The sequence below is a fragment of the Malus domestica genome, chromosome 15 (assembly GCF_042453785.1).
Source record: "Malus domestica chromosome 15, GDT2T_hap1".
Classification (NCBI taxonomy): domain Eukaryota; kingdom Viridiplantae; phylum Streptophyta; class Magnoliopsida; order Rosales; family Rosaceae; genus Malus; species Malus domestica.
Genome location: NC_091675.1, coordinates 892,192 through 907,999, shown reverse-complemented (window position 1 = coordinate 907,999; position 15,808 = coordinate 892,192). Strand labels below are relative to the sequence as shown.

At 39.5% G+C, this 15,808-nt stretch overlaps 3 protein-coding genes across 4 annotated transcripts; 2 read left to right on the top strand and 1 right to left on the bottom strand.

Moving 5' to 3' along the window:
* Positions 1-3,485: 3,485 nt before the first annotated feature.
* LOC103450398 (zinc finger CCCH domain-containing protein 6) lies at positions 3,486-8,245 on the top strand. 2 transcript variants are annotated; one of them, XM_029094337.2, is made up of 5 exons: positions 3,530-3,916; positions 5,737-5,859; positions 6,636-6,845; positions 6,976-7,100; positions 7,184-8,245. In XM_029094337.2, the coding sequence occupies exons 1-5, from the start codon at positions 3,857-3,859 to the stop codon at positions 8,073-8,075; spliced, it is 1,410 nt and encodes a 469-aa protein (XP_028950170.1). In that variant the 5' UTR covers positions 3,530-3,856; the 3' UTR covers positions 8,076-8,245. The 2 variants fall into 2 exon arrangements, with proteins under 2 accessions (XP_008387958.1, XP_028950170.1); XM_008389736.4 differs by lacking the exon at positions 5,737-5,859 and having other exon boundaries at positions 3,486-3,916.
* Positions 8,246-8,309: 64 nt separating this feature from the next.
* On the top strand, positions 8,310-10,285 carry LOC103450397 (probable methyltransferase At1g29790). The gene has a single exon (XM_008389735.4). The coding sequence runs from the start codon at positions 8,702-8,704 to the stop codon at positions 9,965-9,967; it is 1,266 nt and encodes a 421-aa protein (XP_008387957.1). The 5' UTR covers positions 8,310-8,701; the 3' UTR covers positions 9,968-10,285.
* A 125-nt stretch (positions 10,286-10,410) lies between these two features.
* LOC103450396 (auxin response factor 5) lies at positions 10,411-15,141 on the bottom strand. Its single transcript, XM_070814684.1, has 14 exons — positions 14,957-15,141; positions 14,645-14,830; positions 14,394-14,506; positions 14,197-14,295; positions 14,035-14,091; positions 13,776-13,928; positions 13,588-13,672; positions 13,287-13,377; positions 13,004-13,168; positions 12,794-12,916; positions 12,424-12,635; positions 11,172-12,346; positions 10,877-11,067; positions 10,411-10,778 (listed from the first exon to the last, which is right to left on the bottom strand). Exons 2-14 carry the CDS (start codon positions 14,727-14,729, stop codon positions 10,637-10,639), a joined length of 2,691 nt encoding a protein of 896 aa, XP_070670785.1. The 5' UTR covers positions 14,730-14,830; positions 14,957-15,141; the 3' UTR covers positions 10,411-10,636.
* Positions 15,142-15,808: the final 667 nt, after the last annotated feature.

Here is a 15,808-nt window from a genome sequence, read left to right as displayed (position 1 = left end):
TAATCTTCTTTCTGCAAATCAATTTCTCCTTGACAATTGGTGTTCCATGCATCTTTATCATTTTCACTTCATTATGAAGAATCTTTCTTCAAGGATGATGCTTTTTAAAGGTCCAGTTCAACATGGCTTCTATCATTTTCACTCATCATCATCCCCTGCTACTTCTTATCAAGCATTCATTGCATCTATCAAAGCTCTAAGGAATCTCTGCCATCAAAGATTGGGCCACCTTTATGTTAAGATCATCAATAAATTGGCATCTCAGTCATGTATTTCTGTTTTTGATGGTTCAAATAAGACTTTTTGCTAATATTGTGCACTAAGGAAATCATCTAAACATCCACATCCAATTCTGTAACCACATCAAATCCTTCAAATCCTGCAAACTTATCAGCCTCTGCAATTCCCTTACATCATACTTCTTCACATTCTACCTCTCATATCAACATTCACCCAATGCAGACATGATCCAAGTCTGGAATTTTCAAACCAAAAGCCCTAACTGCAACTAAACACCCTATTCCTCCTCATCTTGCAGTTGATTATGTACCTTCAACCTACTTACAAGCTTTTAAGCACCCTCATTGGTGCACAACAATGCAAGAGAAGTTTAATGCCCTTCTCAAAACTGGTACTTGGTCTCTTGTACCTTATTCATCTTCTCACAATTTTGTGGGATGTAAGTGGGTCTTTCGGATTAAAAGGAAACCAGACGGCTATATTGACAAGTATAAAGCCCGTTTGGTTGCTAAAGGTTTCACCAATAAAAAAGCCTGGACTATACTGAAACTTTTAGTCCAATGGACAAACCTGTGACTATTAGACTCATGGCACACTTACTGAATCAGCGTTTATGCAACAGCCACCTAGCTTTGAAGATCCAGCCAAACGAACTCATGTTTGTCAACTTCACAGATTACTCTATTGTTTAAAACAGGCTCCTCAAGGTTGGTATGACAAACTTCATAATGTTTTGCATTCTCTTGGTTTCACAAGTTCTCAAAGTGATCATTCTATGTTTGTGAAGAGATCTCCCTCTTTGGTCTTCATCCTAGTCTACGTAGATGACATATTAATGATTGGTTCATCTTCTGCAACCTGTCAAGAAGTTATAACACAACTCAATGCTCTTTTCCCCATTAAGAATCTTAGATCTCTTGACATAAACAAAAATGGAGGGAGCTAAACCTTGCAACACTCCTCTAAGTACAACCAAACTTGATCACTCATCCCCTATCCTTGAAAATGCTTATGAATACCGGTCTTTAGTTGAAGCTCTTCAATATTTAACCTGGACAATACCTGATCTTAGTTTTGCAGTCAATTTGGTGTGTCAGTTCATGCACAATCCAAGAGTCTCACATATGCAAGCAGTTAAACGCATTTTCAGATATCTCAAGGGTTCCCTTGATCTTGGTTTATGGTTCTCCAAGTGTTCTAAAGCTCCATCTATTCAAGCATTTTCATACGCTAATTGGGCAGGGTGTTATTTGGACATAAGATCCATTGATGGTTACTACATCTTTTTTGGCAACTCACTTATTAGTTGGAGTTCCAAGAAGCAACCAAATGTTGCTAGATTATCAACAGAAGCTGAATATCAGTCTCTTGCAAATACAACGGATGAAATCACTTGGCTTTGCAAACTGCTTACTGATATTGCTTATCCTCTACCTCATTCTCCACAGTTATGGTGTGATAATGTCTCTACAATATCCTTAGGAAAGAATCTTATTTTTCATGCTCGAACCAAGCATGTTGAAATCGATTATCATTACATTCGTGAAAAGGTTATGGCAAACCAAGTATCTGTGCATTTTGTTTGTACACAGGATCAAATAGCTGATATTTGTACCAAGTCTCTCTCCAAGGCCAGGTTCTTGCTTCTGAGAGACAAACTTCAACTGTGAGTTCCACAGTTTCGTTTGAGGGATGATATTAAGGATAAAAATGTAATTGCACCTACAAGAGATAATGCTTAGAGTTTAAGGAATGTTAGTTTGTTTTGGAGGTTATCTTTTTTGTTAGCTGTGATAGCTTTTGTATAAATGCCCAAAGTGTAATGTTATTCATTTTATCAATGGAAAAAATATTTTTCCTAATAAAGAGTATAACAATATATGTCTCTCCCAATTCAATTGGGACCCATTCCTATGCTCACGTTGTATAATTAATCTATGTATTATAACATATGTGTAAAGTGCCGGTGTCATCAAATAATGTGTAAAGATTGGACAAATAAGGAAATTTCTTGTTGAGTTACGTACTTTCTTATACATTTCTAGGGAGGGGGAGTATTGTTCATCTATATCAAGTATGTGTAGATAACCCAAAGCCTCGATAGTTAGCTCTTGGTCTTCCAATCGAGTGTCGGTTGTCATAAAACAATCATGCGACATACGCAAATGGTTAAAATATGTAGCCACGAGCAATAAGTTTGAAACATCACCACATTATTTTTGTCAATGGAAAATCATGACGAGTTATATTATTTTTTAAAAATTTTTCAACTTTAAAAATCAATAAGGAAGAAAAAATTTCAATGAAAAAAATAAAATAAAATAGAGAAGATGATACGATCGGTACTATGATACCGATTCGATTTGAATAAAGTCCCTAGAACTCTAGTGACAACTCCCCATTCAAGTCGCTAACTACATACTGATCCTCCCTTTTCAATTTATTTATTTATTTTTGTTAATTTTTTTTATTTCTCTTACCATAACAACAAATTATCATATTGCGTCACTTTTTATGCAAATTTCTCTTGTGGGCGACATGGTTAATCTTTCCAATATTAACAATATGTATTCACTTATATTATAACACATTCACGAATTACAGCACCTAACCGTACTCCAATCTTTTCAAGTTGTGGGTTTTTTTTATATCTTTTGGGGTCCATATTGTTTATCCAAAATTAGAATATCAGGCTCAAATCATATTAGAAAATTTATAACATTGAGCCTGATTATGTTATAAATTTTCTAGTATGAATTGATGTATATGTCGATATCTTGCATGGTTGTTGGATTGTTGGTACATCTAAACTCTTCATTCGTTCTCGATGTATAAATTTGAAATATATACATCGAAACATTCATTATTTTTGTAAAAAGCATGATTTTTTTTGTAGTGCTATCTAAACACTTTCTTTTTTTTTTTCACGCAATCCTCTCAATTTTCAATTATCAAATTAAAAAAAATAAAAAAATAAAAAATAACAAAAGTGTGTAAAAATAAAAATAAGTGTGTGAGAACTTTCCTCTCTTTTTTATTCCAAACAAGTACAACACTTTAAAATCATCATTTACCGTACAAACTACAGGCCGTGGTCACTCAAAAACCTTAGCCCACCCGAAACCAACTAACCGAAAAAACCCCGGTTCGCAATACCAGCGCGTGCTTGCCATCTTCGCAACAGGCAAAACTATCCGACACGCCACGCGCTCATTTAAATGACAAAATGAAATTTTAAATAAAAAAAAAAAAAAAGGATAACAAAATGTGGAGGAGGAAAAACGCCGAAGGCCAAAACCAGAGGAATTTTATTTTATAGCGTTTCGTTCCGTTCCGTTCGACGAACCGCCATGGTTGCGATCGCCGTTTCGCGACGCACAGAGAGCCTCTCTGCAATTGGATCGCGTTAAATCTGTACAGTTAGGGTTAGGGTTAAGTTATAGAAAGGGGATTTTTGACGCCGACGACGCAGTAGGAACTAGGGTTTCGAATCTGAGAGAGCTGCAGGGGTTTTAGATTTCGATTGGGACCCGAAATTGTTGACCTGAATTTGAAACTGTGACTAAAAGTTGGAATCGAAGCAGGAAAAGAAGGGTTCTTGGGGATTTTGTTTAACATGCGGGGATTGCACAAAACGAAAAGGATTTCTTGGGCTTCAGATGTTAATCTTTGTCAGGTAAAGAATGCATTTTTCAATGACCAAATCTGATGATAATAGTCGATTCAGTAGTTTCTGTTCGTTGAATGCGAAATGAGCTGGAAAAGAATCAGCTATCTGAACTTCTGTGGATTGTGTTATTTTGTTTGATATGTATTCATATGTATTGGTTTGCTATGATGTGTAGTTATATGCTGCATCGTTGGAGTTGATGAATTGTTAGAAAATGTATGTTAAAGTTCTCCACTTTTGGTAATCGTTTCGTTCGTTTGAAGTGATTCTGTGTCGCATTGCATTGCATGTGTATGATAAGTTGGTCTCAGTGTCATATGACAATTGACAAAGATTGATGGAGAAAGAAAGCCTTTTTCTGAATTTGTATGCGAAGTTTTGTGTTCAGAAATCAGAAGCCACTCAATATGGACCATCTTTTATTTTCTGTTGAGGCTTAACGTTGAAATTTGTATCCTCTGCAGCTCAATCAGTCGAATGTATCATTAAGGAATTACTATAGGCTTCTTAAACAATTTTGTGTTTGGAAATCAGAACCCAATCAATATAAAACCATCGTAGATTTTTCATTAAGACTTAAATGTTGGAATGTGTTGCATCTGCAGCTCGTACAGCCCCATGTTTCCTTATGAAATTGGTATTGTGTATTCATGAAAAGCAGAATATGAAGTGATGAAACAAGGTTAACCTTTTTAGCTTAATCTACTTTCCACCTTTTCGTAAAGCTGTAAATTTTGAAAAGGTAAAGTTTGAAGTTGTTGTCTTGGTTCTGTTTGATGAATTAATCAATTGGAACAGTGTTAAGCACAACCATTGGATCACTTAACGATCTTTAGGGCGAGAATGACCATTGAACACCAAGGCAATATCTGCATCGTTGCAGCAATCCATCATTCTTTGAGAAAAAGTGGCTTAAAGCTTTGAAAGATTAGCAACTTATGAAGAAGAAAGTGAGATTAGATACAAATGCATTCTTGTGTACAAATACCAACATTGAAACTTTTTATGAAGAATTCGTAAGTTGGTCGCCCTTTCTCCAATATAATTTCAAAAGAAGATAATATGCAATGAGGTTTAAAATGAATTACACGTAAATGAATGCGAAAATCACAAGCTAATTGTTAAACTAGTTTTCACTGAATTTGGAGCAACTTTGAGAATGTTGATTGATAACTGGCCATGCTGGGAATAAAAGGGGATAATAAGAAATATATGCAAGTTAGATATTTTTTGAGGAATTATAAGGTTATTGGTCTTTTGCAACCGTGACTTCTCACCAGAGAAGTGTTCTCATTTCCTGCTAAAAAGGTTCTACGAGAACAATAGAATAGTGGGGTGATTGTAGTTTCCTAGTGTTAGATAAAATGAATGGAATAAGCATTATCATAAACCTGGTCATTTTGTGTAGCACTTTGTTGAATAGCTTTATTTGGATTGGTGACTGACTTTTCTAAAACCATCAGAAAAGGGCCAAAAACTTGAGTTTTTTGTTTTGTCAAGGTTTTTTGACGGCGTGCATTTGAATACAGTGGCCACTTCTGCATTTCTCTTTTTGAATTGATTGCATTTGGTAGTCTGCCATAGTTGTGTTCGTGAATGGTTTGTTGTTGTTGTTGTTGTGATAATTTGTCATGACAAATTATGTGAAAGGTTCTTGTGTTTGAGAAAGGTTGAATCATTTCATTAGGGAACTTCTATTTCAAATTTCTTGGCTGTATTGTTAATAGAGTTTATTGTGTCATTGCATAAACATGAAGTTAAGTTACTCAGAAGTGTCATCTTTGTTATTTTCTTTCTAAAGTTGTTCCTTTTCTCTTTGTTTGAAGAGGAGAATAAGTCCAAGACTTGAGCCACTTCCAACATGGGAGGGCCATATCATAAGGATAACTTCCACATTATCTGCTGGGGCATGCAAAGCTATCAAAGCTAAAGGCTTGTTGGGGTCTTGGGTGTGCATCCGGATAGCATTAATATCACCTCTCAGAGTGTGATACGTGATGCATCTTTTGTCGTCTTTTTTTTTTTATTATTTATTTTTTATTTTTATTTTTATTTTTATGGCAAGTGCTGGTTTTTTGTTCAACCTTGTCTTAAATATTTAGTCAAAAGTCACTCTCAAACTATGTTCAGATGATTCCTATCTCTCTGATACAACATCAATAATTCTGTTAAAGCCATCTAGAGTTTACTGTGATGTCTGCCACTTCTTTACTCTAGGCGCTGTTTCATTATTGGATGAACTTGCTCGTATTAGTGTTGGCCGAAATAAGTTTGTTTTAAGAAGTGGGTTGTCTAGTTCATTGCCCTATATGGTTAGCAAAATCCTCCATGCTAAATCTGATTTTTGTTGAGCTATGTACGAATTGATGTGTCCAGTACAATCTCGAACAAACTGATTACAAGTGACTGGGTGGAGATGGACATGGGAGGATTAAATGCAGTGATGTGTATTCACGTTAATCTCTAGTATAGTTTAATTGATTTTCTATGATCTTTATTTCTTCCATCTGTGCATTTTTTCTTTTTCACTTCTATTTTCATAATTTGCTTTAAGATTTTAGTCGTGTTATTATTTAAAGGAGAAGTTATGCCAAAGATTTCTGAAGTTTCCCTGTGCATCTACGCTCAGCATTCTGAAGAAGTTTGTGGAAAATGATGATCAACGATGTTGATATATTAATGGTAGTTTAAATGGTTATCGTACTGATGCTTCTCTGTTAAACAGGTAAAGCTGTTTCTCTTGGAGGAATCTCCTTCGCAAGTTGGGCTGAGCGCTCAAGATCACCTCCAAGTGAAGGCATCTTGGCCGTCACATTCATCTGGAACAGGCTCAGATGACACTCTACCCCCTGGATTTGAGGGAGCTCATCCGGCAAATCAGCCGCAGATTGACTTGTCTCAAATTCCTTTGATCAAATGGAGATGCCCTCCTAAGGTAAAGTAAACCTTTGGCTTGGGATTTTAATCTTGACCAATATACCTTGTTTCAATAGCATGTATGCCTTGAAAAATATTGAATATTAGTTAATACATTTTTTTTTTCGAATTATACTAAATTTGAACAGGTTGTGCTAAACTTCACTTGGCAAGTGGTTTCTGGGGACGAAAGCAAAGAGATGGAGATTCAAAATCAGAGAGAGATAAGAGTACTGGAAGCTGTTTATCCACGGCCATCTGCCATTCCTTTAAAGTTCGTCACTTTGCTTTCTACAATTTTGGATTTAAGTTCCACCCACCCATGAATTCTAACAGTATTTCTTTTTCTGTGCACAGCCCCTCTGTTTTGGCAGATGTTGAGGACTCTAGTCATACTGGTGGGCAACCTCTTATCATACCTATTACTCCTATTGAAGACGAAGATGCAGGAGGTGAAGCCTCATCCGAATCCGTGGAACCGTTTAACAATTCCACAAGCTCGCAGTCCTTTCTATCCGTTCAGGGAATTTCGGCTCCATCTCAAAACAGTATTCCTGACAATGGAAACCACATACCTGCAACACTTGGAATGCCTATTGCAGCAGAACCTGATGTTGTAGCTGCTGCCCTTGGTGCAATTGTGAATAACAATGAGCACGGAAATATGATTGATCATGAATTGCTCATTAAGATTCTCAACAACCCGAAAATGATTGAGAAATTGGTTACAGATCAACAACCAATAACAAGGCCACCCCAAATGGGCGTATCAGATTCATCTCACATGATCAGGACAGAAATCAACACACCTTCATCAAGTGGACATTTCTATCCCCCACCACATGTTGCTGGAACGGGACATTTTCCTGATGCACGACTACCTCCTCCTGCATCAATTTCAGTTCATTCTTCGCCTTCTGTTGGACCACCTCCACTAGCAAAGGACATCAACTACTATAAAAACTTGATTCAACAACATGGAGGAGACAGGCAGGACAACTTTCCACCATTTGGAAACCGACATAGCGATCATTCATCTGTAAACCAAGAATCCAATAATAACTACAAACCAAGAGATTCAAAGCCCAAGAATATGAAGCCTTGCATATACTTCAACAGTGCAAGGGGATGCAACAAAGGAGCAAATTGCACATTCCAGCATGATGCATCGTTCCAGCCACGAGGTAGTAGCGTGCCGGAGGTGCACAAGACAAAGAGAATGAAAATGGATAGGGAGATCAGCAGTTAGTCTCGCTACTACTACTTCCTGTGTGTACATCTTTTAAATGCGGAGCCTCCTAGTGTGGCTCAAAATTGCCTTTTGAGCTAGATTTTGTCAAAATTTGTTTAATTTATATTGTTATACCTACCCTTCTTTCTCCATATGATATACAGGTGCTCAACGTAACTCCGTACTGATATCAGTTTTGGCAAAATTTTCTGCAGAATATATTGAAATTTCGAAAACTATACAATATTTGTGTTTGATGCGGATGTATATCAAAGCAAGAATCGTAATTTCCAATCCAACTTGCACCCAACACCTCCAAAGAAGGAAAATTCTTGCTGTAAGAGAGAAAATTAGAGTTTGTGCTAATTAAACAAAGTTCTGATTTTTGGAAAGCTTAATTAAGTCGAACAAATTTATCTAGTTTTTCTTGAACCACGTCATCATTTAGTATACCCCATTTTACGCTCTTCAAACGTTACAATCGCAGCCGACAATGTCTTGATAAGTTAACCCTGTCTTAACTTCACAAATCACTCTCTAATCCCACTTGACATTTCTTTAATCCTTCTCTCAACCACCCCCCACTGAGTGAGTGTTTGTTCAGTCAAATCACTCCCCAAATCTCACTCACTCACACCGCCAAGATGGGCTCTGTTTCTCTCAAGATCGGCGACGGAACCGCCAGATTCCGAAGAGCGTCGCTCTGTTCCTCCGCCGTCAACCTCCTCATGCTCTTCTCTGTCATCACTACCAACCTCTTCGCCCTCTACGCCTTCACATCCGCCCCGAAAGACCACCAAACGTACCACCTCCTCCACCACACCCAGAAGAACATCTCCCTCATCTCCGAGCAGGTCGGTCTGATCCTCCGCGAGATCGATTCGTCGCAAAAGAAGCTTGCCCAGATGGAAAAGGAGCTCCTTGGATACAAAAGCATCGATCTTTCGAAACGCAATGTCGCGAACGAGCTCAAAGTCTTCCTCCAGCACCACCAGCTCCCTCTCGGAAAAGATTCGAAAACCGGGATCACGGAAATGGTGGCTTCCGTCGGCCATTCCTGCGAGAAATCCGCCGACTTGCTTTCACAGTACATGAACTACAGGGTCTCCGGGCCCTGCCCCGACGATTGGAGCCTTGCCCAGAAGCTGATTCTGCGGGGATGCGAGCCTCTGCCGCGACGGAGGTGCTTTGCCAAGACAGTTACTAAGGTGGGTTTACACCCTTTACCGATTTCGCTTTGGAAACCTGTTAGTGATAAGATTGTGAGTTGGAGTGGCCTTGAATGCAAGAAATTTGAATGCTTGAATGTTAAGAAATTGAGTAGGGATTGCGTTGGTTGTTTCGATTTGGTTAACGGGTCCGAAACCCAGAGATATGTTAAGGCTAGGAGCAAGAATGATTTCCTCATTGATGATGTTTTAGCTTTGGGGAGTGGAGGAATCAGAATAGGATTTGATATTGGAGGTGGGTCTGGTACCTTTGCTGCTAGAATGGCAGAGAGGAACATGACTGTGATCACCAACACATTGAATATCGGAGCCCCGTTTAGCGAATTCATAGCAGCAAGAGGGCTTTTCCCTCTGTTTTTGAGCTTGGATCATAGGTTTCCTTTCTATGATAATGTGTTCGATATGGTTCATGCCGCTAGTGGATTGGATGTTGCGGCAAAACCGGAAAAGTTTGAGTTCTTGATGTTTGACATCGACCGCATTTTGAGGCCTGGAGGTCTGTTTTGGTTGGACAACTTTTATGGCTCCGATGATGAAAAGAAGAGGGATTTAACCAGATTGATCGAGCGGTTTGGATATAAAAAGCTGAAATGGGTTGTCGGGGAGAAGGCGGAGGCAGCAGGGTCAGGCAAATCAGAGATCTATTTGTCTGCCGTTTTGCAGAAACCAGTTAGAGTATGATGACCAGGTACTTCTCGCAAGAAACTGCATTAGGTAGCAAAAATTTGATGTTCTATATGCTTCCTCGCACGAAATTTGTGCAGGTTCATTGCTTTTTAACATCCTCGTGATATGCCTTTGACATTGCAATAAGAGCTGGTGGTAGAAAATGGAATCGGTTCTGTAGTTTGTAAGCTATCGTATCTGTTATTTTGTACTTCAGGGAGTATTAGTTGTTCTGTTCTTTAGACAATGAATTGTTAGGAAGTGAAAAAATCAGAGTGTATTCATTCTTAAATGTACAACGGCATCGATATTTGATTCATTTTACCATTCAAAGACGCATACTCTTCTGAATAATTTAGCCATCTATCCCAGTTTAGCAGAGGAACGCTTTCGATGTTTATCTGCATCAATTGCTTCTGCATGATAAACTCGTTCGTGTTTAGCGGAAGATATAGAAGTTTTAAGAAGCACAAAAGTTTTCCATTACACTATTAAAGCACCTTGCAAGTTTCACTTCCTGCTAATTAATGTCAGTTATTAGTACATCAAACTTCGCCTAGAACACAAAAGCTAAAGTACATTGGCACCCACATCAACTTGCCCAGCACTGCATCCTAGTTGCAAACCCTAACGTGCAACCTGTCTGGACCATTGTGCGCGATTGTAGCTGCAGTGGCGGCCATTTTAGGGACGGCCACCTTCGGACATGGTGCTATTCATCCCTTGCATCGCAGCACTGTTCAGAAGCTTCATGCCTTCTTCGCTCATCTGCTGAACTTCAGTAGGCGAAAGGATTCTGATGCAGCGGACACAACCAACAAATTCCCTGCAAAAATATTAACAAATGACGGCAATCAAAGTTGAGTTGAAGTACCGGTACAATCTTTCAACACAAATTTATAGCAGAAGTTTTGGTTTGCTTACTCCCAAGGATCATCCCCGACAAGTAGAACGTCGTTCTCATAATCTACATAAACCAATTTCCACCCTGAACCTCTTGGATCATTTAGCAGCCCTTCCAGTCCGAACATGCATTCGATTGCAGAGCATAGTTCTTCGTAGTTTTTGAAGTTAGTAACATCAATTGACCGCCCAACAGATCCCGTCTTTTGAACCTGCCAACCAAAACCAAACTCATCACTCTAGGCTCGGCATGAGAGATACACGAACTTGGTCAAAATCGTTACAATAGAAGATTCAATTCGATAAAATTGCTTACCTTTGTGTAGGTTCGCACAGGTGCAACCACCGGATGCCACGAACTGTTCTGCAGTAGACTGCTCTCATCAAGTTCTACATTGCTCGAGGATGTACCGCCTGAGGCGTCTGCCAGGTCTTGCCTAGAGAAAGCCTGAGAGTCTCCAAGGCTCACCGAGGTAATCTGCGACTGAAGATCCTGGCTTGAGCTCAAGTTTTTAACCAAACAATCCGAAGAATTCTGGAAGTTGGCATTCTTCAGCGTAGAGAAGTCATCGAGTATAGTGCTTGAGACAGAAGGGTCGACGACAGTACTTAAGCAGCTACCAACATCAATGTTCGGACAGCCGTAGATCCCACTTTGATTGTTGCTCTCATCCGACAAATCTCTCAGGCTGCTTGAATTAATGAGGCTATTATCCCACATGTCCTGACCGATTGAAGTTAGGGAGGAAGTATTTGCGTCAGTTAAAACAGTTGAAGAATCTGGTAAACCGAAAGCAGACAAAGGACCCGGTGATCTGAGTGCCCCAGAAAAAGGTAGGCAAGAAGAGTAAAACATGCATTCATCATTGTCTAGGAATGGAAGTGAACTGTTCATGCCATTGAAATCCGAATGAGGTAATTCAGTTTGTTGAGAGTGGTAGAGTAGTGAATCCAAAGGCTGCATAGGCCGCGGACTAGTTTGTAGTTGCGCTGAACTGGGGTTTTGGTTGGCAAATGTCAGCTGATTCATATGGTTATAGGGACTCGCAAACCCTGCAGCTAATTTATCCTCGATGCCTTGCCCTGCCGAACTCAACTGACTTAACTGATCTGCAGAAAGTTCAGGTTCTGATTTCATCTTCTCAGTGCTACTTCCAACTGGTGCTTGGCTTCCAAACTTGGCTACGGTGTTCAGATTTCCCGGTGGAATTCCATGAGATGGTGCATTCGCGTTTACGCCATCAGCTGGATTCTTCTGGTTGATTTTGGCCTGCATGGCCTTCATATCTACTGAATCTACATTAGCAGCCGATTCCTGTTGTAGAGTAGCTAATGTTCCAGCATGATTAACAAGCTGAGGTTTCATTAGCATATTGACTAGCTGTTCCGAACATAGATTTGAAATCGGGTATGGAAAAGAGTTCCCGTTTCCAATCTCAGGAACCCGGATGAATGATCTTTTGGTCATATTTCCCCATTCGGTTTCTGCTCCTGTTAGCGCGAAAACAGTAGTAAGAAAACCATGTTACTGAGTTGCCTGCTGGAAAACAGAAGAAAGTAAAACTTACCCAAGAATCCAGAGTGCATCAGTCTTTTAAGACTCGAAGTCAGAGAAGGAAATATGAAAAGACTTTCCGGAGTTTCGATTTCCCATGAACTAACCCTGTTCTGTTTATCACAACACCCTGGCTCATCCCACTCTACCTGAAGATTTCGCCATTTTGAACCAGGCCATCTCAGCGGATCTAAATCACTAATACCAACTATCGTGCCCATATATCTGCAGAGATCATGGAAAATGTTAACCTCCGTCCACCCATTAAAGTGATAGTACGCAGAGCATATTGAAACCTGCTGCCTTCTTTTCACCATTGAAAATATTTAAAAAAAAAAAAAACTTGGATTCTGTAACAAGTTACCGACGATGTTATCCATTACCTGCGCTTGCCCGACTCCTCTGTCTCGAACACCATTCCAAACCTTATGCCAATCGAGAGCTGTGTCCCAAATACAGCCTTTTGGAAGGTGGCCAAAGGTATGACAAATTCTGAAGGGCATGCCCTACGGTTGAGTAGAAATAGTAGTCAAGAAAAAATTCTGAAAAAGACATGAAATATGAATAGGGAAACGAACACACATCGTGCGGACCTTGGATTGTAGAATATAGTGAATGGACTCCGATTAGCTGCAGCATGAGCCGCAGCAGCAAGGACACCAATGTGCATGCTATCAGCAGATAGAACTGATGACGGCAATGTTGTTTGCTGACGATTTGCTCGTCTCACACCGATCAATAGCTGCGACTTCTCATCCCTTGTGATGGTGAGAAAAAAAATGTTCAATCAGACAACAGTGGTAGCTTCGCAACGTAAACTATCTGCGAGGGTTTGGCGAACACATCACCAAAGCTTAAGATGTAACTCCGATGTACCTGATAAATAGAACGGAATCCCCTGCTCTAAGCCTCTTTGCACCAACAAACAAACTCCATCCAGTTGTGAGAAGGTGTCGTTTCGGCTGCCCTACATGGATGGACAAAAACAGGATATACTCAAAAAATAGAAATCCAACGAACCGCTGGCAGATGCATGTAATATTAAACTGGAAATACTTCGACAGAGAGACAACACTATATATAGTTAAAAACTCGAACACTATCTTCCAGAACCAATAAGTTGAATTCAACTACATATTACAGCATGAAATAGAAACGAATACTTAAGCATTCTCACCGCGATAAATGTGGCGAAATGTCCAGGTATTATCGTGCAAGTCTCGGACAACAAGTTCTTGGGTTGGTGGCTGCATTGTGAAATCCTGGCATAAATTACAAGCAAAATGTAAATCCACATCCTCCTCTGATTAAAATTTCCCAATTACAATAATGGGTAGACAAAATAAAGAAAAAAAAACCCCTCACCAGCGGAGGAAAGAGCTTTTCCGCTGCCCTACGCGGCACGGAGAACCCTCCATGTGTGCTTGTGTCACTTGCGGTCAAAGTTTTGCAGAAAAACTCAGATGGATGTTTACTAGGCCTCATTCCAAAGTCCGGTACCGGGAAGACATCCCTTTCCTGACCGAACGACAAATTATTCGTCACATCATATTTTCGAACTTAAATTGTTAACAACAGATAAAAATGTGACAAATTTAAGAATTACAATAGTAATCAAACTTACAGAGCTCACTGGTTTAAGGCTCATTTGTGCATAGATTTCGTCGGTTTCTTTGTCTGCCTATTGGAAACATAAATCACGGTTTAAAATCATTGTTTTTTCCTACTTCGTTGACAGTATGCTCGTGTGTATAGAAAGCAAGTGACAATCTGCTAAAATACATACATGCAGTGTAACATTTTGAACTTGGCATAGCAACTGAGAAGGGAGATTGGGATAGTTCGGAATTTGTGAGGTTGCCGTTCTTTTCGTCGAAACCGCCACCTACATTTCAGCAGCAAAACCCTCATCAGTTTCCTCAAATACCATGGAACAAACAGAAAGACATCAAAATTGCAGATATTCGGACAACAATTTGAAACCTGTTCGCTATGTCCTTGGGGGAAGTAGTACGAGAGACTCCCAACCTGCGGCAAGCAAACAAGCGGGCCGGCGCAAGCGTGCCATAGCTCCGAATTTATAGCCTTCCGGGTCCCTGAAACAAACCAAAGACACAACCTATAACAAACTTCCGACAACAATTAATGAAAATGCGGTTTAATTGAGGTAACTTGAAAAAAGATCCGTTGAAAGATTCAAACTTTTTAAAATCAAAAAGGAAGAACAAACCAACCAGAGTGGTCCTGCAGCTCTTTCAGCAGCTTCATCTCATCAAGCAAGCATCCAGTTTTGAGCTTCTCCTCCACCGAACCCATCATTTCTCTGCCGATTTCTCAGTATTTTACCCCAAATATTTGAACTTTTACATGTTTAATGCAAAACCCAGAACCCCAAATCAAGAAATCTCTCACTTTTTTATCTGAAAATCCAAGGAATTGAGTAACCCATTTGTGAGAATCCCATGAGAAAACAAACAAACAATCCAATCCAATCCAATCCAGTCCAGTCCAATGATGGAAGGGGAACAAAAGCAGAAGAGGAGTACCCCCACAGGACAGTCCGGAGTAGAAACCAAAATCAAGGAACAAAAACTGCACAAAGGCACTGCCAAGGATCTTTTTTATCAACTAGTGGGCCATTGGCACAAACCAAGACCCATCAGTTCCTTTCATCCAAGCACGCGGACCAAAGCTTGAGTTTTGAGAGCACCTACTATCTCTCTCCTCCTTCTCTCACTCCTAATCGAGTGCTTGTTTTTACCCTCCAAAAGAAACCGACCTTTCGATGAACCCACTAGTTCTACACCCTCTCTCCTCTCTCTTGTTTTTCCTTTCGTTTGCTTTGAAACTGGAAAGAGTGTATGCATGCTCCAATCCTACGCACACACTTTTCTGTATAGGGGTGATTCCGTTGCAGCTTTAAACTGTGCTGCAAAAATAATAATATCGTAGTATTGTTTTTATGATTTTTATGGCATTTTCGTTGAAATGTGAGCAATAAAGAAATGGGGGAAAAGCAGAGTAAGGCTAGGTGAACACGAAAACAGTATACTACTGGTTGAGTACAGTAATCTCTTCTTGTACGCAGGGAGGGTGTGTTAGTTTTTGTTTTCGAAAAAAGTAAGGATTAGAAGATAATATTGTATTATTAGTTCAGAATGTCACGTTATGCAATGAGCAATAACTAATAAGTTTTTTTTGTCGATCACCACTTTTAGAGAACGAGTACGTTCTTATCTAGACGAATATTTTATTATGTCACCGTATATACAATTTGAAAGAGTTCAATGCAAAGCCAAGAATGTCAAAATATAGCGTAATTTAGCACGTGGATTACAAGGATTTGCAGGGTCCCCTTCTCTTCCCGTCAGCTTTTGTGCTTTTTCGCATATAAGCCA